Source organism: Rhinoderma darwinii, chromosome 2 (genome assembly GCF_050947455.1).
Source record: "Rhinoderma darwinii isolate aRhiDar2 chromosome 2, aRhiDar2.hap1, whole genome shotgun sequence".
In the NCBI taxonomy this organism is placed as follows: domain Eukaryota; kingdom Metazoa; phylum Chordata; class Amphibia; order Anura; family Rhinodermatidae; genus Rhinoderma; species Rhinoderma darwinii.
The window spans coordinates 225,418,971-225,445,442 of NC_134688.1; the positions used below are offsets into that span (position 1 = coordinate 225,418,971).

Sequence of the window (26,472 nt, forward strand, 5' to 3'; positions counted from 1 at the left end):
CTGGCCTCCGCAAACCATTCCTGCTAAACTTGAGCTCCAAAAGCCAAATAGCGCTCTTTCCCTTCTCAGCCCTGCCGTGTCTCCAAACAACCGTTTATTACCACATATGGGGCATTGTTTTACTCGGGAGAGATTGGTTTACAAATTTTACGGTGCTTTTTCTCCTTCAGTCCTTGTGGAAATGAGAAAAAATTAGCTAAACCTACATTTTCTTTGAAAAAATTTAGATTGTCATTTTCAGGGCCTATTTCCAATAATTTATGCAAAAAACCTGTTGGGTCAAAACGCTCACTATACCCCTAGATAATTTCCTCAATGGACGTAGTTTCCGAAATGGGGTCACTTGTGGGGGGTTTCCACTGTTTTGTCCCCTCAGGGGCTTTGTAAATGTGACATGGCCTCCGCAAACCATTCCTGCTAAACTTGAGCTCCAAAAGCCAAATAGCGCTCTTTCCCTTCTCAGCCTCGCCGTGTCTCCAAACAACCGGTTATTACCACATGTGGGGTATTGTTTTACTCGGGAGAAATTGCTTTACAAATTTTACGGTGCTTTTTCTCCTTTAGTCTTTGTGAAAATGAGAAAAAAAATCGCTAAACCTACATTTTCTTTGAAGAAATGTTGATTTTAATTTTCACGACCTACTTCTAATAATTTCTGTAAAAAAGCTGTGCGGTCAAAATGCTCACTGTACCCCTAGATAATTTCCTTGAGGTGTGTAGTTTCCCAGATGGGGTAACTTTTGGGGGATTTTGACTGTTTTAGCACCGCAAGAGCCCTTCAAACCTGACATGGTGCCTAAAATTTATTCTAACAAAAATAAGGCCCCAAAATCCACTAGGTGCTCCTTTGCTTCTGAGGCCGGTGCTTCATTCCAGTAGCACGCTACGGCCACATGTGGGATATTTCCTAAAACTGCAGAAACTGGGCAACAAATATTGAGTTGCATTTCTCTGGTAAAACCTTCTGTGTTATAAAAAAAATTGTACTAAAAATTTATTTCTGCAAAAAAATATGAAATTTGTAAAATTCACCTCTACATTGCTTTAATTCCTGTGACATGTGTAAAGGGTTAAGACATTTTCTAAATGCTGTTTTGAATACTTTGAGGGGTGAAGTTTTTAAAATGGGGTGACTTTTTGGGGGTTTCTAATATATAAGGCCCTCAAAGCCACTTCACAACTGAACTGGCCCCTGTAAAAATGGCCTTTTGAAATTTTCTTGAAAATGTGAGAAATTGCTGCTAAAGTTCTAAGCCTTGTGAAGTCATAGAAAAATAAAAGGATGTTCAAAAAACGATGCCAATCTAAAGTAGACATATGGGGGATGTTAATTAGAAACAATTTTGGGTGGTATAACTGCCTGTCTTACAAGCAGATACATTTAAATTGAGAAAAATGCTAATTTTTGCAATTTTTCGCTAAATTTTGGTGTTTTTCACAATTAAATACTGAACATATCGAGCAAATTTTGCCAGTAACATAAAGTCCAATGTGTCACGAGAAAACAATCTCAGAATCGCTTGGATAGGTGAAAGCATTCCGGAGTTATTACCACATAAAGTGACACATGTCAGATTTGAAAAATGAGGCTCGGTCAGGAAGGTCAAAAGTGGCTAAAGAGGGAAGGGGTTAAAAGCAGACTAAATACCAAAATGCTTGATTAGGTGTTTCTTGCTTAAATAATAGCTTTATATAAATATTAAATGATAACTTCCCACATTAATCTCCTCAACTCTATGTATTTCTTTTTGCTGGCTCTCCTTTCTTAATAATCTTGCTGACAAATGACCAGTAACATTGTGTAAAAATGACAGTAAAGCCTTGTTGTGAGCACTGAATGTATCCAGCTGCAGATCCATTTATCCAGACCACATTTTCCTTGCAGCCCTTTTGTAGGCATGTAAACTGGGATTCAGGCAGCACACAGGAGGATGTCTCTGCACAGAAATAACCAGCTAAGAGAAATGGGAGCACAGAGGAGAGCAGCTTCTTCCAGTAACAGCAGAAAGCTTCTTCAGCAGCAGCAGTACCAGGAAGAAGGCACCACTATCACCATCACTTGAGCCTGCTGCTTCCCATAGACTGAGAGGGTGAAGCTGTGCTGGTCTGAAGACTGGCATAGACTGGCATGTGATAAAAGGATCGTTGCTGTGCTCAGGGTGAGATCAGGAGTTCAGTTCTACAGAAGCTTTGCCGCATTGTCAATTTCCTCTGCAATACTCTCTTCCCACATTCAGACTTAGTGTTGCCATGAAGACTGCTGCTCAGCTATATGCATCATTATAGTTATTATGTTTCTTCTGCAAAGAGAATGCTGCCAAGGATTCTGCACTTGCCATTATTATTACTACCATTATTAAGAGCCACAGCTGCTTGTAGGAACCAATAGGAAACTTTACAGGCTGCTAGATTTCTTGCATATTCTTCTGATGTGTGCATGCATCTTCAGCTGTACTTTCATGGTGGAAGATTTTTTTTTATAGGAATCCCTATGCTGGATCTAAAGTTTTTCGATTCCTTTTCAATGCTGTGAGTGAAGTACAGTACTATCATGTGTGTTGTCTTCTTTTTTTAAGTAAATAATTGAAACACTTGACATGCGCAATTAAGATACATATGTTTAGGTGGCAACTATACCCTATGGAATAGTGATTGGCATCAGTCCATCATCTGGATATAATACGTGGAAAAGGAAACTAACTGCCTCTGCTGGAAGGTCTAGATTGTTGGCCACATTGTAAACTTTCATTGTGTTGCATGGTGGTCATGTTGAGGATACAGATGGTCCTCCACAAATGTTTCTACAGGCGTCAGCTCCTGCTCAATGCTCTTTGATTGGCTGGGCAGCTTTGGATTCAAGATCTGAAAACAGTTCTCTGTCAGATGGTATTCTTCCCACTGCTAATATCAAGGAAGTTTTTTCTGTGACTGGTCATATTAATACTGCGTATCTCTTTTTGGAATTAAACATTTTTCATGTTCACAGGGATGCTTGCTTGTTTCCAAACCAGCCTAGACTTTGTCAAAACATTCAGAAACAAGACCTGTTTAAGGGAAAACTGAAGATCCAAGATTGAGAAGGTTAATGGCTTCTCTTAGAAGAGTTAAAATCTTGTTGGTGTTGAACCTGATTGCAGTTGCTGGATTTGTTCTGTTTTTGGCCAAGTGTAGACCAATTACTGTGAAAGGTGGTGAGTCCTTCCATGAGATCCATCCAAGGGCAGAGGTGACAAACCTGTCCACCCATGGAGTCAGCCCTATCCAGGAGGCAGTGCTGAAAAGGCTCTCCCTTTTAGAGGACATAGTCTACAGACAGCTCAATGGTAGGAATGCATCACAATATATCATTTAATATGCTATTATGTAATATTTCACATGCACAAATCTAACTGTGTAAAATGTCTTATTGCCTTAGCCCAAGAATTCTGATTCAAGTAGATTACATAAGTGAGTATTCTAATGACTTTATTAAAATTTATGCAATTCACCAATAAAATAAAGTTCTAAACATATTCGCTGGTAGATTTTAAAAAGCTGGAAAGACCATTTATCCAAGGCCAAAATGTTTAAGGAATACTATATTAGCTAGCTTTACAGAACAACTCACACAATTCCTGTTAATAAAAATATGCAGCTAAACCTACTCACTTAACTCAGTAAATTATCAGCTGCACAGAAGAGTGAAATGACTAATTTAGCTCTGCTGCATCTGTATTTATAGTATCTATCCCCACTTCCCCCAATAACTGTGTTTGGTCTCTCCATTCAACCCCCCTGTGTATTATACTGATACTGCTGTCATTTACAACCTTGCCAACCCTCCCAGTGGATATCTAGTGGTTTGTCTTACCTCTATCTATAATGATTGGGAACCATGAATGGACTGCTTCATCCTCAAATATTATATTATAATTGCAGAGTTTATTTGCCATGTTCACTGTTTCTTGCTATAATAGTCTTCAAGGATTTCTTTATCCCAACTCTCCTAGCATAAACCCTATTTTTTGTGTGGCAGATTCATTAAAATACTGCAATATAAGTTATTTTAATAGCTTTTTATTTATTTTGTTTTCCTTAAATTTGTTGCATCAAATCAAAATCGAATGTTTGCCCATAGTAATTACATTTCAGTTGAGAGAAAGACCAAGTCCCTCTAGTTGCAGATAAATAGCTTTTACCTTAAATCATCCCAGTAAGAATATGCTGCAGGTGCAGTAAGTAATTATGTTATCATGAAATATTCATATAGGTATCTTCATAAACTCAATATCTACTCTTCTGGAAGTAATAATGATGCAGCACAATAAAAAGATCTCATGGTTAATACTTTCATTTCACTTTTCCTTACCATAATTTTGTATATATATATATATATATATATATATATATATATATATATATATATATATATATATATATATAAAATCAGTTATGTATGACTATAGACTTACTCCATGCAAGGGTACATCTACTATTACTGTATTATCCAAATCTATAATGTATTTAAACACTAGGGATTGATCTGTATTACAATTAGACCCTAATTATTATGGTTTTGCCCAACTATTTATCTTGGTTTTGCCCAATTATTTAAGTGACAGGATGATTAAATACTTTATGTAAAAAAAAGCAATTATAAAAGTACTTTTTCTTGGATATAAACAAAGAATATGCAAAAAATTGTAAAATAAAACATATACAAACAATATAAAATTTCTAATCAGGGACTGTGCCTTGCAATGGATGCTTTATAGATAGAGTTCACTCTTTAAAAGGCTCTGGTTTACAAAACCAATTTTGAAAAACTCTATAAGGGAATTCTGAATTAATAAAGGGGGTGTCACCTGTTTTTGAACTCTTATGTGTTAGAGCATACCACTAGTACAAAGTTTGCCTATCTCTCTAAAGCAACTGACACCCATGTCCGTGCATTACATAGATATCCCAATGATTTCAATGGGCACTGTATATTTTCCCTGTTGTAGCGCTGCAGGCGAATTTGACACTTTGCTTCTTGGTTCCCAAACAGATGCTGGTGGTCCTAGTAGCACAACACCCTAATATCAGCTTATTGTCATGGGAACCTTCTATTATTTAAAGAAAATATGTCATTTTTACCTGTTATAGAAATGGAATGCAGGTTACCATGCAAAAAAAAATATTTACAGAAAGTACTCGTATGATTGATCACTATGGATAGCAACAATACTGACCATATTTACCAACATGTATGCTTATTCGTTATTTATTTCTGACTATTTACACAGCTTCAAAATATTCCACAGATCTGTATGCAGATTGTAATTACTCACAGTAGTCCATGTCACTATCTAATTCCCTAATTCCCTGTTTAACACACACGCACACACATACACACACTTTCTTTAATTTCATGAGAAAGCAATTATCAGCATCTATCTTATCTGTTGGTATATATTTTTTTAATTTATTTTTTTAAATGTTGAAGGAATCCAGAGTAACCAGAGGAAACCCGAGAAAACCCTCAAACATGGGGGACGGGTGAAGAGTACAAACCCTAAATTCAAACTTAATGTATGCCATATCATAATCACTGAGCCACCATGCAGACGTCAAATGTTAATCCAGGGGCGTACCTCGATGCTCCTGGGCCCCAATGTAAAATCTGTCACCTCCCCACACACCTACCATGTGCTATTTATAATACTAATATCTTCTAATGTGTCATGGGGCCCTTGTGCCCCTTCAGGCACCAAGGCCCAGGTGCAACTGCTACCTCTGCCCCCCCCTATAGCTATGCCTCTGTGTCACACTGAATACATTACAGAGCTAATTTCATAGGAAACCAATAGACCTATGTGTATCACAAAGGGTCTGTGGACCCACTGGGCCGTACGGCCTTGGCGGTAAGGCAGCTGGCCAACAGGGCGCAGGTGAATGTCTATAGTTCATATAGGTACCTGTGGCAGCTCAGACAGCAGCAGGGCAGGCTCGTCTAGAACTAGGCAGCAGGTAGACGTCAGACGAGGTGAAGCAGGTCAGATGTGGAATACAGCATGACACGACTTTGGCACAGCACAGTGCTCGACCAGGATGGTATGGAATGCAAGGAACAGGAACAGGAGCTGGAACAGGTACAGGTACAGGAAACACACTAGGAGGCCATCACATAGACAAACTAGGAAACATCAACAACGCTCCGGCATAGAAGCAGTGGGCTGGACCCCTCTTAAAGTCCAGGGTACTCACGGGTCAAAATTCATCAAAAGTCCGGTACGCGCACTGCCCCTTTAAGAGCGGGCATGAGCGCTCGCGTGCACCCTATGGGATCCGGCTGAGGTGAGTAGAAGCAAGCGCTGGCGTCTCCTGAGGAGAAGGCTGGGGCTATCGTTTGCCGACTCGTGGCTGCGGCTGTCAGGAGGGGATTGGAGATGACAGCCCGCAGCCACGGACATTACAATGTGCTTTATTTGGTAATGTAGGAAACCGGATTGCCCAGTAGAAACCCAAGCAAGTATGAGTAGAGAATACAAACTGCATGCAAATTCTGGTCAAATTTCATAGTTTAGTATTTCTAAATTCTTGCGGTTATTATTAACTTAATCATGCTAGAGAGAAAATCTTCAGCAGGCAATAAAATGTGATGCAATCCATTTGCAAGAAGTATTTTGCTATGTTTTTTTAAAGTTGTGCTGAAAATGATAGTGACTTTTATAGGGGCAATATCATTGCCTGCAATGGCCTAGTTTGGGACTTAAGGCTCTTTTATACGGGCTAATAATCGGAACAACGAGAGTTCACAGAACGCTCGTTCCTTAACATTGCCCTGTGTAAACAGAGAAATTATCAGCCGATGATCGAGCAAACGCTCATTCATCGACTGATCATATAGTTTCTGCAGCAGAAAAAATAATCGTTGTTGGCAGCACATCTCCCTGTGCAAACAGGGAGACGTGCTGCCAACATGGTAGAAATTTATGAGGAAGAGCGCTCATCCCCATACATTACTGATTATAGCTCCTTGTGAAAGGAGCAAATGAGCGCCGATCAATGAGCTGTCTTGTTCATCGGCACTCGTTATTACGGCCTAAATGGGCCAGTGTAAAAGGACCCTTAAAGGGGTTTCCCCCAATCATAAATTAATACTTATCCAGAGTGCTCGGTTGTTTCCATCATTCCCATAGACTTTGAATGAAACAGCAGCGTTCATGCTCAACCGCCGCTCCATTTACTGTTCTCCTCACTGTTGTCGAGCAGTAAGGAGGAATGGGGGCTCGGGTCCCCTATTCTCATGATCAGTGGGGGTCCCAGCAGTAAGGCCTCCAGGGATCAGAATATTTGCACCTTTCTTGTGTATGTCATATTTTTTTGATTGTGGCAAAACCCCTTTAACCCCTTCAGGACTGAGCCTGTTTTGGCCTTGAGGATGAAGTCGATTTTTTCAAATCTGATATGTGTTACCTTATGTAGTAATAACTTGGGAATGCTTTTAACTATCCAAGTGATTCTGAGATTGCTTTCTTGTGACATATTGTACTTTATTTTAGTAACAAAAAATGTGGTCGATAAATTCAATATTTATGTGTGAAAAACACTAAAATTGAGAGAAAATTTGAAAATATTTGCATTTTTCTAAATTTAAATGTATCTGCTGGTAAGGCAGACAATAATACCACACAAAATAGTTACTATTTCATATATCCCATATGTGTACTTTATGTTTGCATAGTTTTTTGAACATTCTTTTATTTTTCCAGGACGTTACAAGGCTTAGAACTTTAGTAGCAATTTCTCATATTTTCAAGAAAATTTCAAAAGGCCATTTTTTACGGGACCAGTTTAGTTCTGAAGTGACTTTGAGGACCTTATATATTAGAAAGTACCCAGAAATCACTCCATTTTGAAAACTGCACCCCTCAAAGTATCCAAAACAGCATTCAGAAAGTGTTTTAACCCCATAGGCGTTTCTCAGGAATTAAAGAAAAGTAGAGGTGAAATTTACAAATTTCATTTTTTTTTTGCCAAAATTCATTTGTAATACAGATTTTTCTGTAACACAGAAGGTTGTACACGAGACATGCAACTCAATATACATTGTCCAGATTGAAATATCCCACATGTAGCCCTAGTGTCCTAATGGACTGAAACATAGGCCTCAGAAGCAAAAGAGAGCACCTAGTGGATTTCGGGGCTTCCTTTCTTTTGAATATATTTTAGACACTATGTCAGGTTTGCAGAGATCTTGTGTTGCCAAAGCAGTAAAAAACAAAAAACAAAAGTGACCTAATTTTGGAAACTATACCCCTCAATGAATTTAGCTAGGGGTATAGTTAGCATTTTGACCCCACAGTTTTTTTGTGAAGATGAAAATCTACTTTTCTTCTGAAAAAATTTAGAAATGTAGAATTTTTACAAGGAATAAAGGAGAAAAAACACCCCAGCATTTGTAAAGCAATTTCTCCCCATATGTGGTAATAAACTGCTGTTTGGACACACAGCAGGGCTTAGACGGGAAGGAGTGCTATTTGGCTTTTGGAGCTCAAATTTAGCTGAAATGGTTTTTGGGGGTCATGTTGCATTTGCAAAGCCCCAGAGGGACCAAAACACTGGAAGACCCCAAAAAGTGACCCCATTTGGGAAAGTACACCACTTAAGGGATCTATTTAGCATTTTAATCCCACAGGGGTTTTGCAGAATTTATTAGAATTAGGCCATGAAAATGAACATCAACATTATTTTCACTAAAATGTTGAATTTTAAAATTTTTCACAAAGAATAACGAAAGCACCCAACATTTGTAAAGCAATTTCTCCCGAGTATGACTATACCTCACATGTCGTCATAAATGTTTTTTTTTTATTAGAAATTAATTAACCCTTTCTGGACTGATCCATTTTTTGCTTTTTTATTTTTGTTTTTCACTCCCCGTCTTCCAAGAGCCATAACTTTTTTATTTTTCCGTCCATAGAGTCGTGTGAGGGCTTATTTTTTGTGGGAGGAATTGTATTTTCTATTGACACCATTTAAAGTACAATTTAATGTACTGGGAAACTGAAATAAAATTCTTTGCAGGCTGAAACTGGATAAAACTGCGATTCCTCCATTGTTTTTTGGGTTTTGTTTTTACTGCTTTCACCATGCAGTAAAAACGACAACTTAAATTTTTTCTGCAACTCAATACAATTACAGTTATACCAAATTCATATATATTTTTTTATATTTTGCTACTTTTACAAAGTAAAAACGATTTGTTAAAAAAATTAATTATTTTGTTACACCATATTCCGAGAGGCATCACTTTTTTTTATTTTTTAGTCGATTGAGAGTTGTGAGGGCTTATTTTTTTGCGGGACGAGCTGTAGTTTTTATTGGTACCATTTATTGGTACATACAATTTCTTGAGCATTTTTTATGAAATAATTTTTAGAGCTAAGGTGACCAAAAAACAGCAATTTTGACATTTAAAAACTCTTTATTATTTACGGCATTCACCGTGCGAGTTAAATAATGGTATATTGTAATAGTTTGTACTTTTACGGATGCAGCGATACCAATTTTGTGTATTTTTAAATTTTTTACATTGCTTTAGCTAAAAAATGGGAAAATGGTTTTCTTTTGGAATTTTTTTCACTAATAACTTTATTGGCTTTATTTTTTTTACACATTTTATTAGTTAGCCTAGGGGACTTGAACCAGCAATCATTAGATCACTGGTACAATACACTGCAATACTAATGAGCGTAAGCCCTCTCCATACATTCCCCCCCACACCATGACATGCTATTAAGGCGTGGTGCACGAAGGGGTTAATACGCGACGGATGGTGCGGAGTGAAAATTAAAATTTTCCACTGATATTCCATTTTAGTGCTTAATATGTTGTGCCCAGTTTGTGCAACTGAAGACAAATACATCATAAAATATTACTCGGATTCTCCCAGGTATCGCGATGCCATATCTGTGGACCTAAACTGCTGTTTGGGCACGCTGTAGGGCTCAGAAGGGAGGGAGCGCCATTTGTCTTTTGGAGCGCAGATTTAGCTTGGTAGTAGTCCTGTTTTGGATTTTACTTGTATTTCAGTTTATAATGTGCGGGCAAATGTAAGCTGTGCAGAGTACAGGGGCATAATAAGAGGGTATAATAATGTGGTAAACAAATAATAATTCATAGATATGTGGCCAGTGTCGCACTAATAAATGGTGCCCAATCTTACCCGCTTTTGGAACACTGCACATTTTGCATCACCATAGTCTGGGGGATATAACTTTTTTATTTTTTGTCCAACGGAACTGTGTGAGAGCTTATTTGTTGCGGGACAATCTGTAGTTTTCATTGGTACCATTTTGGGGTACATGTGATTTTTTTTTATCACTTTTTATTTCATTTTTTGGCAAGTAAGGTGACCAAAAACCATCAATTTTGACAATGTTTTTTTTTTTTTTATGGCGTTCACCCTGGGCTATAAATGACAATTTTACTTTATTCTGCAGGTCGATTCGATTACGGCGATACCATATGTATATTGTTTTTTTTTATGTTTTGCAGTGTTTGCGCAATAAAATCACTTTTTTTTTTAATAAAATTTATTTTTTGTGTCGCCATATTCTGGAAGCCATAACTTTTTATTTTTCAGTCAAAAAAGCTGTGTAAGGGCTTGTTTTTTTGCGGGACGGGTTGTAGTTTTTATTGGTACTGTTTTGGGGTACATGCGACTTTTTGATCACTTTTTATTGTATATTTTAAGAGAGGTGGTGACCAAAAAAAATTGTGACTCTGGCATTGTTTTTTAACTTATTTTTTTTGCAGTGTTCACCGTGCGGGAAAAATAACATAATAGTTTTGTAGTTTGGGTCGTTACGAACGCAGTGATACAAATATGTGTATTTATTTTTAACGTGTTCATCTTTTTGCTATAATAAAAGACTTATTATTGGAAAGAAAATTTTTTTTGTGTATGTAACTTATAACTTTTATTTTTACACTTTTTTAAAACATTTTTATTATCTTTTTTTTTAAAACTTTTTTTACTTGTCCCACTAGGGGACTACGAGACTTGCAACTCTGATCGCTGCTAGAATCCATTACACTGCCTACGTAGTGTAATGTATTCTAACTGTCATTGTGACGTCATAGTCACTCTGACAGGAAGCCTATGAGGACCAGCCTCCGGCTGGTCCTCATAGGCTTCTGTACATGGCAGCCCGGAGGCCATTGTCTGGCTCCGGTTGCCATGGCAACCATTGCCAGCCCCTGTGATTTCATGTGGGGGCTTCCGATCTGCTCTAAACTCCTTAAATGCGGCGATCACAATCGACCGCCGCATCTAAGGGTTTAACTGCCGAAATCAGCGGCGATGGGCATCTGATCGGCAACAGGAATACAGGGCAGTCACCCTGCACAGTTAACCACTGCTGGGGTGTAGCGACTCGTGGCAGTTAACTGTCAAAGTACATATGTACGCAAAGTTACTGCTCACCTTGACGTGCAGTTATGTTAAGGTGCGGGAAGGGGTTAAATAAGCTGGGTTTTTTTTTTAGTTTTTCATCTCCAGATTCTGAAAGCCATAACTTTTTTGTTTTTTCATCGACATAGCTGTAAAATGGCTTGTTTTTTTGCGGAATAAGTTGTACTGTATTTTTGGGGAGCATCTCATTTTTTTAATAAAGTAAGATAAGATCAGTAGGTCAAAATAATAAATAAACAAGAGACTGTACTATTTTGGGGAACATATATTTTATTGAATAACTTTAATTATTATTTTTGGGAGATGGAAAAAAAATCTATTTTTATGGTGTTCATTGTGTTAGTTTTCCTTCAACGTAGCTTTATGAAGGCTTGTTTTTGTGGGATGACTTGAAGTTTTCTTTAGTAGAATTTTGGGGTACATATGATTTTTAAGGCAGGATTAACAAAAATATTCTGGCATTGTTATTTCTTTTTTTTTTAACAGTGCAATGAATAACGTTAATTTTATAGTACAGGTCGTTATGGATGCAGTGACACCAATTATGTATATTTTCTTTTTTATCATTCTTTTTATTTTTTTAATAATAAAACATTGTATAAATAAAAAATGTATGTTTTTAAATCGTTTTTACTTAAGATATTTTTTTTCTGTAAGCTTTATTTGACTTTAAAAAATAAAAAATAATAATAATAATAATTTAGTCCCACTATGGGACATAACCTATGCTAGGATAATACATTGCAATATTTCTGAATTGCATTGTATTATGCCTGTCAGTGTTATATTAACAGACAGCCTATTAGCTCCATCTTTCAACAGAGCCTAATAAGCTTTGTGACATGGCAGACCTGGGGGCCATTGTTAGACATAACAACCTATCAACAACTCACGACCCTCCCTCTGTAAAACCACTAATGTGCCGCTGTGGCATCTGACGGGTTAAACGGCCAGGATAGAAGTCAAATCCAATTCAGGCATTTGCAGCTGAATAACAGCTGCATAAACTACCTATTCTCCATGTACTACTATTACGGCACAGTGCAAGAAGGGGTTAAACGTGGCACTATCATAAGATACTGTAAAGAATGGGAAGTAGAAGCATTTAGGAGTAACAACAGCTCAACAACTAAGTGGTAGACCGCACAAACTCACAGAGCAGGGAGGCCGAGTGCTGAAGCATGTGGCATGTAAAAATTGCTTATCTTCTTTTGCATTACTGACAACAGAGTTCCAAACTGTCCCTGAAAGTGACTTCAGCGTAATAACTTCACGCCGGCAGCTTCTGAAGCAGTGGAAACGTTCTCTGGAATGATGAATCCCGTTTCACTATCTGGCAGTCTGATGGACGAGTCAGGTTTTATGGATGCCGGGAGAACCATACCTACTGGAATGAATGCATGGTGCCTACTCCAAAATTTGGTGGGGATAAGATAATGGTCTAGGGCTGTTTAACAGGGTTTGGCCAAGGCCTCTTATTTCCAGTGAAGGATAATGTTAATACTACAGCATACAAAGACATTTTAGACATTTGTATGCTTCCAACTTTTTTGCTAACAGTGTAAGTATGGCCTTTTCCTGTTCCAGCATCACTGTGCCCCTGTGCACAAAGTTGGTTCCATAAAGTGATGGTTTCACAATTTTGTTGTCGAGGAACCCCGAGTGGCCCGCACAGAGACCTGACCTAAACCTCATCGAATCGAACACCTTTGAGATGAATTGGAATGCTGATTGCTAGCCAGCACTTCTCGTTCAACATTAGTGCATGACCTTACAAATTCTCTTCGCGATGATGGGGCAAAAATTCCCACAGACACACTCCAAAATGTTGTGGAAAGCCTTTCCAGAATAGTGAAGGCTATTTTAGTTGCAAATGGGCAAAACTCCATATTTATAACCATGTTTTTGGAATGCGGTATCCAACAAGCTTATATAGATGTGATGGTCAGGTATCCACATACTTTTGAACATCCAGTATACATTGAGCTTTAGCGATAACCATTTGAACTGGGTTGTAATAATAAAAAATAAAAAAAGTCTCCAGTTTTCTTCTACAGTTGAACTGCTTGCCAAATAAGCAGTACAGAAAACAGGGGGAAAAAAAGCCAATATAAAGTATGCGATTCTGAAATGATGGATTGGACCTGTTCATACTATTATAATTCTACTACGTGGTTATTCACTAACGTAGCTAGACATATCTCAACACAAATAAAATAGAACAATACATGTATTTATGAATATATGGATTTGTAGTCCAATCTCTTAAAGTGTATATAAACGTTTGACAAACTTTGACATGTCATAGTGACATGTCAGAAGTTTGGATTGGTGGTGGTCCGAGCACTGAGACCACCACAAATCTCTAGAATAAGGAAGCCGAACAGACACAAAGCGGCTGAGCGCTCAGACGAGGGCTTCAGCTGCTTTGTTCTAGAGATTGGTGGGGGTCTCAGTGCTCGGATCCCCACCAATCCAAATTTCTGACATCACTATGCCCTGATAGGGGGTGGCCCAAAGCTCCTCCAGCACATGATTTAAAGAGTATTATTAACTTTTACTGCTGTTGCCATCGACTCAACACAAAAAAAGTTGTGATATTGCGTAAAAATTCGCACACAAACTATGCAGTTACTTTACATTTTCACCTGTTTCAATTGAACCCTTTGGTTTTGTGATACTTTTGAAATATTTGAAGTAAAATTTCTAGTGAACAATTTCCATGAGATTCCATTAAGGCTGCAGATTTGCTACTGTGTCAGGGTCTAGAATGTGTCGAAAATTTGGGCCCAAATTGGAGTAGTTTGGAGCAATTTAACATTTTGCATCTCACAAGACACTTTAAAGAGTGCTCTGAAACGGGAGAGTTGCTTAGTGGGAAAGGTGCGTGACTTGCCAGGAATGGGAGTGGCTTAAAATGATCCAATGTGTGCCAAAAATGTGCAAAAGAACTGGCACAAAATTCTGGAGTAAAATAAACCAAATCAATAGTGGTATAAGGAATAGAAAGTGTCTAACAGGTCATTCAAGATGCACCAAAACTCTCATACAGCATGTACCACTGTGTTAACTTTGGTTCATTTTGTGCCTGCCTGGTCTAAGTTTACACTGTCTAACTATCAGACAGCATTAGTAAATGTGGGCCACTGGAAATTCAAATAAAATAATGAGTGAAAGCATTTTCATTTACCCATTGTAATGCCCCCAAAAAGAAAGGGTCGGCTATAAAGAAGCCAAGGTGATCTGTTCTGAAAATATTGAAGGCTTTTAACTGAAGACAGTTTATATGACATTTACAGTGTTGCTAGACTAATTTGAACTTCCATCGCAATAAGGCTATTAATGCCAGGATGAAGTATTCATTGATGGACCAATCCGCTATTCAGAGATTATTTAATTGCTGTAGTTTGATGTAATGGGAATAAAAGAATCAGTAATAACAGGAGGATAGAATTCATTTGTGATAACTTTTACTTAACTGTTTTGTTGAGCCATAATTATCAGAGGTCTGGAGCAAAAACATCGCTACCTTGATTTTGACCTGGTGGTAGTAAAACTAAATGGAGCGTCACATAAAGAGTGCGTAGAATGAAACAGAATCAACAGATTGTTTTCAATATAGGTCTAGTCAAAATAAATGGAGCATCACATAAATGCCTTAGTCACATGAACGTATTTCACGTTCGTGTGCTGTCTGTTTAAATAACCGACAGCACGCTGACCAATTCAATGGGGATATTCACATATTCGTGTTTTTCCACGGAGAGTGTGCACATTGCGTGAAACCCCCCACATGTCCTATTCTGGTTTCTTTTTTGCGGATCAGACTCGCCCACTGTAGTTCATGGGTATGTGAAAAACACACCTGACATCCATGTGCTGTCCATTTTTCACACATCATTTATTAAAGAAATGCAGAGAAAAAAAGAAAAGTAAAAACAGGAAGTGCTTGCAGAGGAGAAACACAGATGAGAAAAACGGATGACACATTGGAATCACACTGACGCAACACGAACATTCATATGGATGAAACGGCTGAAAATCGGACACGCTCGTGTGACTGAGGCCAAAGGGTGTGTAGATTTTAGAAACTCATAACAGGAGAATTGGTTAACACCACAAGAATATATCTTCAAAACATTACCTCACAATTTTCCCTCTGAGCCACTCATAAAAGAATGCTGAGAGAGACTCAAGAAGGGAATTTCAAGACAGTGCTGCTTTTTCAGAGATCACTTGTATCCAAGGCCAATGCACAAAGCATGCCTAATCCGTTATAACGTACATGGTCGAATGAGTTCCATTCTCTTTACTACATAAGGACTTAACCACCGAAAAAGGCCATACTTACAAATGGACACAGCCAGGTCAGAAACGCTGATGGAGTGAGCAGGTGCTTTAAATAATAATAGCCACTCCCACTGGTCTTGAGGGGAGTGGTGTGTGGTGCATGGGATGTGTAGTAAGAAATAATAAATGAATAGTGTGTGTACAAGTGTAATACTATAAGTGAAATATAGGGGGCAGTAATGAGTGAAGTGCCTCAATAGAAATAAATGGATAATGGGGTGCAAGTGTGTGAAACATGGAGGGATAGTGTGTACGTCATGAGGCACAACGTGTATAGCCAGGTAGAAGCCTATTTGTGACGCCTTGATAGTTCATAGAGCGGGCTACCCTGCTTGCTATACCAAACAACAACACACCATGCTCTCCCAGCATCAAAGACCCGGCTGTGTCCAAGAGAAGCGAATATACGAAGTAATGAAAAATACCTGGGGTATTAGTAATCATTTTGGCCAAAAGGACGCAAGCTCGCAATCCACGACAAGGATCCCCAGACTTGCGAGTCCCTAACTCCTTAAATGGAACAGAATGTTCCTGATGTACAGACAGAACCGATAAAAACAAGGGGACATATACAAAACCACCGAAAAAGGCCATACTTACAAATGGACACAGCCAGGTCAGAAACGCTGATGGAGTGAGCAGGTGCTTTAAATAATAATAGCCACTCCCACTGGTCTTGAGGGGAGTGGTGTGTGGTGCATGGGATGTGTAGTAAGAAATAATAAATGAATAGTGTGTGTACAAGTGTAATACTATAAGTGAAATATAGGGGGCAGTAATGAGTGAAGTGCCTCAATAGAAATAAATGGATAATGGGGTGCAAGTGTGTGAAACATGGAGGGATAGTGTGTACGTCATGAGGCACAACGTGTATAGCCAGGTAGAAGCCTATTTGTGACGCCTTGATAGTTCATAGAGCGGGCTACCCTGCTTGCTATACCAAACAACAACACACCATGCTCTCCCAGCATCAAAGACCCGGCTGTGTCCAAGAGAAGCGAATATACGAAGTAATGAAAAATACCTGGGGTATTAGTAATCATTTTGGCCAAAAGGACGCAAGCTCGCAATCCACGACAAGGATCCCCAGACTTGCGAGTCCCTAACTCCTTAAATGGAACAGAATGTTCCTGATGTACAGACAGAACCGATAAAAACAAGGGGACATATACAAAACCACCGAAAAAGGCCATACTTACAAATGGACACAGCCAGGTCAGAAACGCTGATGGAGTGAGCAGGTGCTTTAAATAATAATAGCCACTCCCACTGGTCTTGAGGGGAGTGGTGTGTGGTGCATGGGATGTGTAGTAAGAAATAATAAATGAATAGTGTGTGTACAAGTGTAATACTATAAGTGAAATATAGGGGGCAGTAATGAGAGAAGTGCCTCAATAGAAATAAATGGATAATGGGGTGCAAGTGTGTGAAACATGGAGGGATAGTGTGTACGTCATGAGGCACAACGTGTATAGCCAGGTAGAAGCCTATTTGTGACGCCTTGATAGTTCATAGAGCGGGCTACCCTGCTTGCTATACCAAACAACAACACACCATGCTCTCCCAGCATCAAAGACCCGGCTGTGTCCAAGAGAAGCGAATATACGAAGTAATGAAAAATACCTGGGGTATTAGTAATCATTTTGGCCAAAAGGACGCAAGCTCGCAATCCACGACAAGGATCCCCAGACTTGCGAGTCCCTAACTCCTTAAATGGAACAGAATGTTCCTGATGTACAGACAGAACCGATAAAAACAAGGGGACATATACAAAACCACCGAAAAAGGCCATACTTACAAATGGACACAGCCAGGTCAGAAACGCTGATGGAGTGAGCAGGTGCTTTAAATAATAATAGCCACTCCCACTGGTCTTGAGGGGAGTGGTGTGTGGTGCATGGGATGTGTAGTAAGAAATAATAAATGAATAGTGTGTGTACAAGTGTAATACTATAAGTGAAATATAGGGGGCAGTAATGAGTGAAGTGCCTCGATAGAAATAAATGGATAATGGGGTGCAAGTGTGTGAAACATGGAGGGATAGTGTGTACGTCATGAGGCACAACGTGTATAGCCAGGTAGAAGCCTATTTGTGACGCCTTGATAGTTCATAGAATGGGCTACCCTGCTTGCTATACCAAACAACAACACACCATGCTCTCCCAGCATCAAAGACCCGGCTGTGTCCAAGAGAAGCGAATATACGAAGTAATGAAAAATACCTGGGGTATTAGTAATCATTTTGGCCAAAAGGACGCAAGCTCGCAATCCACGACAAGGATCCCCAGACTTGCGAGTCCCTAACTCCTTAAATGGAACAGAATGTTCCTGATGTACAGACAGAACCGATAAAAACAAGGGGACATATACAAAACCACCGAAAAAGGCCATACTTACAAATGGACACAGCCAGGTCAGAAACGCTGATGGAGTGAGCAGGTGCTTTAAATAATAATAGCCACTCCCACTGGTCTTGAGGGGAGTGGTGTGTGGTGCATGGGATGTGTAGTAAGAAATAATAAATGAATAGTGTGTGTACAAGTGTAATACTATAAGTGAAATATAGGGGGCAGTAATGAGTGAAGTGCCTCAATAGAAATAAATGGATAATGGGGTGCAAGTGTGTGAAACATGGAGGGATAGTGTGTACGTCATGAGGCACAACGTGTATAGCCAGGTAGAAGCCTATTTGTGACGCCTTGATAGTTCATAGAGCGGGCTACCCTGCTTGCTATACCAAACAACAACACACCATGCTCTCCCAGCATCAAAGACCCGGCTGTGTCCAAGAGAAGCGAATATACGAAGTAATGAAAAATACCTGGGGTATTAGTAATCATTTTGGCCAAAAGGACGCAAGCTCGCAATCCACGACAAGGATCCCCAGACTTGCGAGTCCCTAACTCCTTAAATGGAACAGAATGTTCCTGATGTACAGACAGAACCGATAAAAACAAGGGGACATATACAAAACCACCGAAAAAGGCCATACTTACAAATGGACACAGCCAGGTCAGAAACGCTGATGGAGTGAGCAGGTGCTTTAAATAATAATAGCCACTCCCACTGGTCTTGAGGGGAGTGGTGTGTGGTGCATGGGATGTGTAGTAAGAAATAATAAATGAATAGTGTGTGTACAAGTGTAATACTATAAGTGAAATATAGGGGGCAGTAATGAGTGAAGTGCCTCAATAGAAATAAATGGATAATGGGGTGCAAGTGTGTGAAACATGGAGGGATAGTGTGTACGTCATGAGGCACAACGTGTATAGCCAGGTAGAAGCCTATTTGTGACGCCTTGATAGTTCATAGAATGGGCTACCCTGCTTCCTATACCAAACAACAACACACCATGCTCTCCCAGCATCAAAGACCCGGCTGTGTCCAAGAGAAGCGAATATACGAAGTAATGAAAAATACCTGGGGTATTAGTAATCATTTTGGCCAAAAGGACGCAAGCTCGCAATCCACGACAAGGATCCCCAGACTTGCGAGTCCCTAACTCCTTAAATGGAACAGAATGTTCCTGATGTACAGACAGAACCGATAAAAACAAGGGGACATATACAAAACCACCGAAAAAGGCCATACTTACAAATGGACACAGCCAGGTCAGAAACGCTGATGGAGTGAGCAGGTGCTTTAAATAATAATAGCCACTCCCACTGGTCTTGAGGGGAGTGGTGTGTGGTGCATGGGATGTGTAGTAAGAAATAATAAATGAATAGTGTGTGTACAAGTGTAATACTATAAGTGAAATATAGGGGGCAGTAATGAGTGAAGTGCCTCAATAGAAATAAATGGATAATGGGGTGCAAGTGTGTGAAACATGGAGGGATAGTGTGTACGTCATGAGGCACAACGTGTATAGCCAGGTAGAAGCCTATTTGTGACGCCTTGATAGTTCATAGAGCGGGCTACCCTGCTTGCTATACCAAACAACAACACACCATGCTCTCCCAGCATCAAAGACCCGGCTGTGTCCAAGAGAAGCGAATATACGAAGTAATGAAAAATACCTGGGGTATTAGTAATCATTTTGGCCAAAAGGACGCAAGCTCGCAATCCACGACAAGGATCCCCAGACTTGCGAGTCCCTAACTCCTTAAATGGAACAGAATGTTCCTGATGTACAGACAGAACCGATAAAAACAAGGGGACATATACAAAACCACCGAAAAAGGCCATACTTACAAATGGACACAGCCAGGTCAGAAACGCTGATGGAGTGAGCAGGTGCTTTAAATAATAATAGCCACTCCCACTGGTCTTGAGGGGAGTGGTGTGTGGTGCATGGGATGTGTAGTAAGAAATAATAAATGAATAGTGTGTGTACAAGTGTAATACTATAAGTGAAATATAAGGGGCAGTAATGAGTGAAGTGCCTCAATAGAAATAAATGGATAATGGGGTGCAAGTGTGTGAAACATGGAGGGATAGTGTGTACGTCATGAGGCACAACGTGTATAGCCAGGTAGAAGCCTATTTGTGACGCCTTGATAGTTCATAGAGCGGGCTACCCTGCTTGCTATACCAAACAACAACACACCATGCTCTCCCAGCATCAAAGACCCGGCTGTGTCCAAGAGAAGCGAATATACGAAGTAATGAAAAATACCTGGGGTATTAGTAATCATTTTGGCCAAAAGGACGCAAGCTCGCAATCCACGACAAGGATCCCCAGACTTGCGAGTCCCTAACTCCTTAAATGGAACAGAATGTTCCTGATGTACAGACAGAACCGATAAAAACAAGGGGACATATACAAAACCACCGAAAAAGGCCATACTTACAAATGGACACAGCCAGGTCAGAAACGCTGATGAAGGAGTGAGCAGGTGCTTTAAATAATAATAGCCACTCCCACTGGTCTTGAGGGGAGTGGTGTGTGGTGCATGGGATGTGTAGTAAGAAATAATAAATGAATAGTGTGTGTACAAGTGTAATACTATAAGTGAAATATAGGGGGCAGTAATGAGTGAAGTGCCTCAATAGAAATAAATGGATAATGGGGTGCAAGTGTGTGAAACATGGAGGGATAGTGTGTACGTCATGAGGCACAACGTGTATAGCCAGGTAGAAGCTTATTTGTGACGCCTTGATAGTTCATAGAGCGGGCTACCCTGCTTGCTATACCAAACAACAACACACCATGCTCTCCCAGCATCAAAGGACTTATATTTTTATTCAAAGAAAAAATATATATTCAATTCACTCAACTGATTGCAAGATGACGCACAGGATGGTCACTTACTGAGAGTATGGGGAGCTATTTTTATGGGAGAATTTATTGGTCTATGGTAAGGGAAAACACTATGGTATAAACAACACCATTCCTTCATTATGTCCTGGTATCCTTCGCACCTTCCATAACAACTGCTAAACAGAATAAAGAGTTTTCAGTATAGGTCTGTCAATATGGGTTTGATAATATTACCATTATCTGTGTTTTTCCATAGGGCTGTTGATAAAAACTGCATTATGTTAACTGAGTTATTATCTTATAGGGGTTCTCCAGGACTTTGACACTTATGTTCGATCCTTAGGACAGGCTATCAATGTTTGATCAGTGAGTGTTCAACCTGATCATCACAATAAAGGGGCCATACAAGCAGATGTGCCTATGGAAACAATAAAGGGCAATAGCTTTAAAGAGGACCGGTCAGCTTTTCTGACATATCTGTTTTAGTCAATTCTTTAGTTCCCCATGAAATAACAATTCTGAAACATCTTTTCTTAGAACTCTGTACTTGGGTATGTAACTGCAAAATCAGCAAATATAGCTCTGTAATAGAAAATATGGCTGTCGGGGAGTGCCAAGAAGGTGAACTTGGGAGGTTATTTCCTTTAATCTAACTGACATTGTTAGGGTATGTTCACATAAAATTGGTGTTGGCAGCACAGGTTTAAAGGCTATTTACACACTTGAAGAAAATTATTTTTTTCATGAACTTAGATGTGATCAATAATAGCTGGATCCTGTGTGGACCAACGTTTACCGAAGCCATCAGTACTGCTGACCTATGAACCCATAGAGTCCATGCACACAGCAATGTGAATGAGGCCTTAACGGGGTTGTCAAGTCCAAAAAAACTGATGGCCTATTCTCAGGATAGGCCATCAATATCTGATCGTTCGAGGTCTGACTCCCGCGACCCCCGCCAATCAGCTATTTTGAAAGGGCCGCAGCGCTTGTACGGGCACTGCTTCTCCTTCATTCCTTATCAGTTCGTACTGTCAATCACCGACACATATGTAGCAGCAGTTCACAGTATTACAGCTGCACCCTAGTGGCGGAGATCTGAGGAACCTCTGTTCTCCACCATTTAACCCTTTGAATGCTGCAAACAAAGCTGATCACTGCATTCACAGAGAATCTCTTAGATTGCGTCATTTGGAACCCCTGTGATGTGATTAAGGCCCATACCTTGTATAGTCAGATCGCCCTGAGTCCATTAAAGGACCCCAGTGATGTCTCACAATATTTTGTAAAGTAACACTGATACTGGGTGTCCACACTGCAAACACTGCGGGAATCAGTTTGGGGGTCACATGGTCAAATGAAAGGACAGAACATAAATACATGAATTAAGCGCTCAGTACGTTTTTTTAAACACACTTTTTTCTAGGAGTGCTCCTTTAATTACTTAACTTTTTTAACTTGCTAAATAAAGGTCCAAGGACGGTAAAATGTGAAGCCATAGAGACAAGATATTGGGACAGATTTACTAATGTGGATGCTCCTATAATATGTCTTGAAATGTGCCAAAATGTGGCACATTTCTAACGCATAATGCCGCATTTAGTTTTAGACATCTGTATTAAGCAAATGTGCCAAAAAGAACAGATCTTTGTGCCTCACTAGACACTTTTAAAAACTATCTAAAAAAGAAGTGTAGGTTAGCAGAAAAGGTCATGGCTTAAAATGTGACCAAGTGCGCCACAATTGCGCACAAAATTCTTTTGAAAAATAAGTCAAATCAAAGGTGGTATGAGGAAATGAAAAATGGCTAACAGGTCAAGCAAGATGGACCAAATAGCGTGCACCACTGTGATAAATCTTCTCACTGCCTGCCTAAAGACAGCATCAGAACATCTGACCCATTATTTTTGATAGAGGAGCTAAATACAAAATGTATCCTTTATAAAGTAGGTGATGTCATTACTACCTTAAGCACTGTCCATTATGTTTCTTTTTGTTACTTTTGTAATATAAACTAAGCCTAATAACTTTAGCCCATTTCCAAGCCGCTGTCATTCCTTGCCTTTATTAGATGGAACTGAAAACAGCACAAAGCTCACATTTAATAGTATGCAACATTCATGGATCTTTTTATTTATGCTGCCATAAAGTATGACTTGCTCAGAATTATAACTCTAAAGATATTGAAAAGCTGAACACAATAGAGAACACATCCTAAAATTATAGTATAAGAAAGGATTTTCACATTCTTATTTTCCAGTGACAATTCAGGTAGTTGATTTATGACACTTAAAAACTTCAGGTAATTGAGATTTATAGATGGGTCATATAGCTTCTAGGTCTTCTAAAGAAGCATTGTGCAGTCCTTTATTTTGATTATACATTATGATTCTTTTATAGTTAAAGGGGTAGTGCAGTTTCAGCAAATTAATGAAATTTTTTTGTAAAAGTTATACAATTTTCCAATTGTAATGTCCGTGACTGCGGGCTGTCAGCTCCAACCTCCCCCTGACAGCCGCAGCCACGAGTCGGCAAGCGCTGGCCCCAGCCTCCTCCTCAGGAGACGCCAGCGCTCGCTTCCACTCACCTCAGCCGGATCCCGTAGGGTGCGCGCACACGCTCGTGCCCGCTCTTAAAGGGGCAGCGCACACCGGACATTCTGATGAACTTTGACCCGTGAGTACCCTGGACTATAAGAGGCGTAGAGCCCCTAGTTCTATGCCTGAGCATTGTTGTGTTCCCTAGTTTGTCTATGTGATGGCCTCCTAGTGTGTTTCCTGTTCCTGTACCTGTCCCAGTTCCTGTTCCTTTCATTTCCATACCATCCTGGTAGAGCACTGTGTTGTGCCAAAGTCGTGTCGTGCTGTTTCCACTTCTGACGTGCTTCACCTCGCCTGACGTCTTCCTGCTGCCTAGTCCAAGCCGAGTCTGCTTTGCTACTGTCCGGGCTGCCACAGGTACCCCATACGAACTATTGACATTGCCCTGCGCCCTGTTGGCCAGCTGCCTTACTGCCAAGGCGGTACGGCCCAGTGGGTCCACAGTCCCTTCGTGACAGTGGCCTGAGCCTGAACGTTTTCTAGATCTCTGCTGGTTGTTATTCATTAGGAACATTAATTGTTTACTTCCAGTGGATACAATTCTGTCCATGGTCATGTGATTGACACACAGGTGCATGGCTCATTAGAAAACACAGCTCTGATGCACATAGTGTAACTGTAACGAGCCGTGCACCTGTGTGTCCATCACATGACCATTGACAGTATTTATCCAATGGAATTAAACAATGAATGTTCCTACTGAATAACAATAAGCAGATATCTTAAAACAGTGAGGAATTAATAATGGAAAGTATATAGGAATATAATAAGTTTTAATTATACAAAAAATAACATGAAAGGGGTTGTCCAGTCAGTAAAAATTGATGCTCTATCCTCAGGATAGGCCATCAATAGCTGATGGGTCGAGGTCCGATTCCCGGGATCTCCGCTCATCAGCTGTTTTGAAGGGGGTGCAGCGCTCCTACGAGCACTGCTTCACCTTCATTTCTACTTGCTCGCGGTGAATAGTTGACACACATGTAGCGAAGCTTCACAGGTATTGCAGCCTTTTCTCCCATCAACTTCAATGGGGGAAGAAGACTGCAATACCTGTGAATAGCCATTACATGCGTGTCAACGATTCACAGTGAGCAAGTAGCAATGAAAGGGGAAACAGTGGTCGTATAAGCGCTGCACCCTATTCAAAACAGCTGATCGGCGGGGGTCCCAGGAGTCGGACCCCAACCCATCAGCTATTGATGACCTATCCTGATAACAGGCCATGAATTTTTAGAGACTGGACAACCCCTTTAATTCGCTGAGACCGGACAACCCTTATAACAGTCATAACAAGTTAAATTAGTGAACCAATGGCAACAACTGAAAGAAAATTCTTAGATTTCTCTAAATATATGTATCTGAATAATGGTTAATTTATGCCAGAAATACTATGGTTGTCTCAGCTTGCACTAATATAATATTTACAGTCAGAGGTAGAATTTCTGACCTGGAGTTCTCAACAGTTTATTACTCTAGCAGCAGTGACAGAAATTAGCATCAAAGTAATTAATAGCAAATTAAAGTAATTGTAGGTGCAGGCTTGGATGGAATGTTGATTAGATAATAATTTATCCACGGTTCTAGAAGCCAGCATGGATTTTAAAATAAATTTAATTCCGATTAGATATAATGGGCCAATCTGTTGCGTTTATCACTCGATTTGTGCATTCACTGAAATCCATAATATTTTTTATACTACAGTACATGGACTTAGGCCCCATTCACACTTGCGTGCAAATTTTAGTCTGTTATATTGTAATATGGTACAATATTACACACTGTATTGCAGTCAGTTCTGTTCCTTATAGGGGCCATATAACATACCCTGTTCCCTTCTGAAAATACTGCTTGTTTGGGGAAATACGGTGGGTTATAAATCATCCAATTTACCATGCTGCATATGGAAAAGTGCACATTGCATTGCATCTGTACAAAATATCAGGTGTGAACACCTCCATAGAATAACATGCACTTCCTATTCTGCACCTATTTATGGACAAACATATTGCAGGTGTTGCTGTTCAACAAAGCGGTCATTACCTTTGGGGTATCTGTTACAGGGAAAAGTTTCCACTATGTATGGACGTATTTAAGATGCCCATACCGAGTAAACACAAGCGGGCTGGACTGCTTCCAAAACATAAATGGTCCAAAACACTTGCTGATTAGTACTGTACTGCAAGATTCTATCTTACTCAAAGTTAAAGTTATGTAAGGATACAAACGAAAGGGCCTCCTCTTCCTCTCTACTCAGGCCCGTATATTCCACTAGGCACTGGGATTGCAATGCCTAGGGCATCCAGTAGAGGGGGCTGCTGCAGGAGCATTTTCATTTTCTGTTTTTGCCTAAAAAAAAAAAATTAACTGTGACCTAACTGACCGTCAGTCAGGTAACTCGCGGGGGTTTGGGGGCGGGAGTCCTGGAGCAAAGCATCTACTAGTAACTAGTGCTCTGCCCAGGGACTCCTTGACCAGGGCCGGAAGGTCCTTACATACTAGTGGCATTGCTAGCATCGGGCATTGACCCGGTGCCCCTGGCGACTGCCACATTCAATTTTATTTGTGTCCTCAGGAAGCAGATACAATTGAATACTATGGCACGATGACGTCACTGGATCACTCCGGCCTACACAAGGATTTAGTTTCGGCGCCTCATAGGCTGCAGGACTGAGAAAGCTATGGAGCACGGTTCTTCGCTTGAACAGGGCTAGGTGAGTATAAGTTATTTTATTTGATTGGGGGCACCAAGGCACTATCTACAGGGGGCTTTGTGGCACTATCTACAAGGGGGCTGTGTGGCACTATCTACAGTGGGGATTTGTGGCACTATCTACAAAGGTGGGAGTGTGGCACTATCTATGGAGGGGGTGTTTGGT

At 39.9% G+C, this 26,472-nt stretch overlaps 1 protein-coding gene across 2 annotated transcripts in view; it reads left to right on the forward strand.

Moving 5' to 3' along the window:
* The first annotated feature begins 1,901 nt into the window (after nt 1-1,901).
* The window catches only part of GALNT17 (polypeptide N-acetylgalactosaminyltransferase 17), a 410,986-nt gene continuing 386,415 nt past the window's right edge, over nt 1,902-26,472 (forward strand). The window contains exon 1 of one of the 2 annotated variants that reach the window (XM_075852899.1): nt 1,902-3,323. In XM_075852899.1, coding sequence (XP_075709014.1) covers nt 3,086-3,323 — 238 coding nt within the window. In that variant the 5' untranslated portion in view covers nt 1,902-3,085. The remainder of the gene's footprint in view (nt 3,324-26,472) is intronic. The other variant, XM_075852900.1, reaches the window with a different exon arrangement.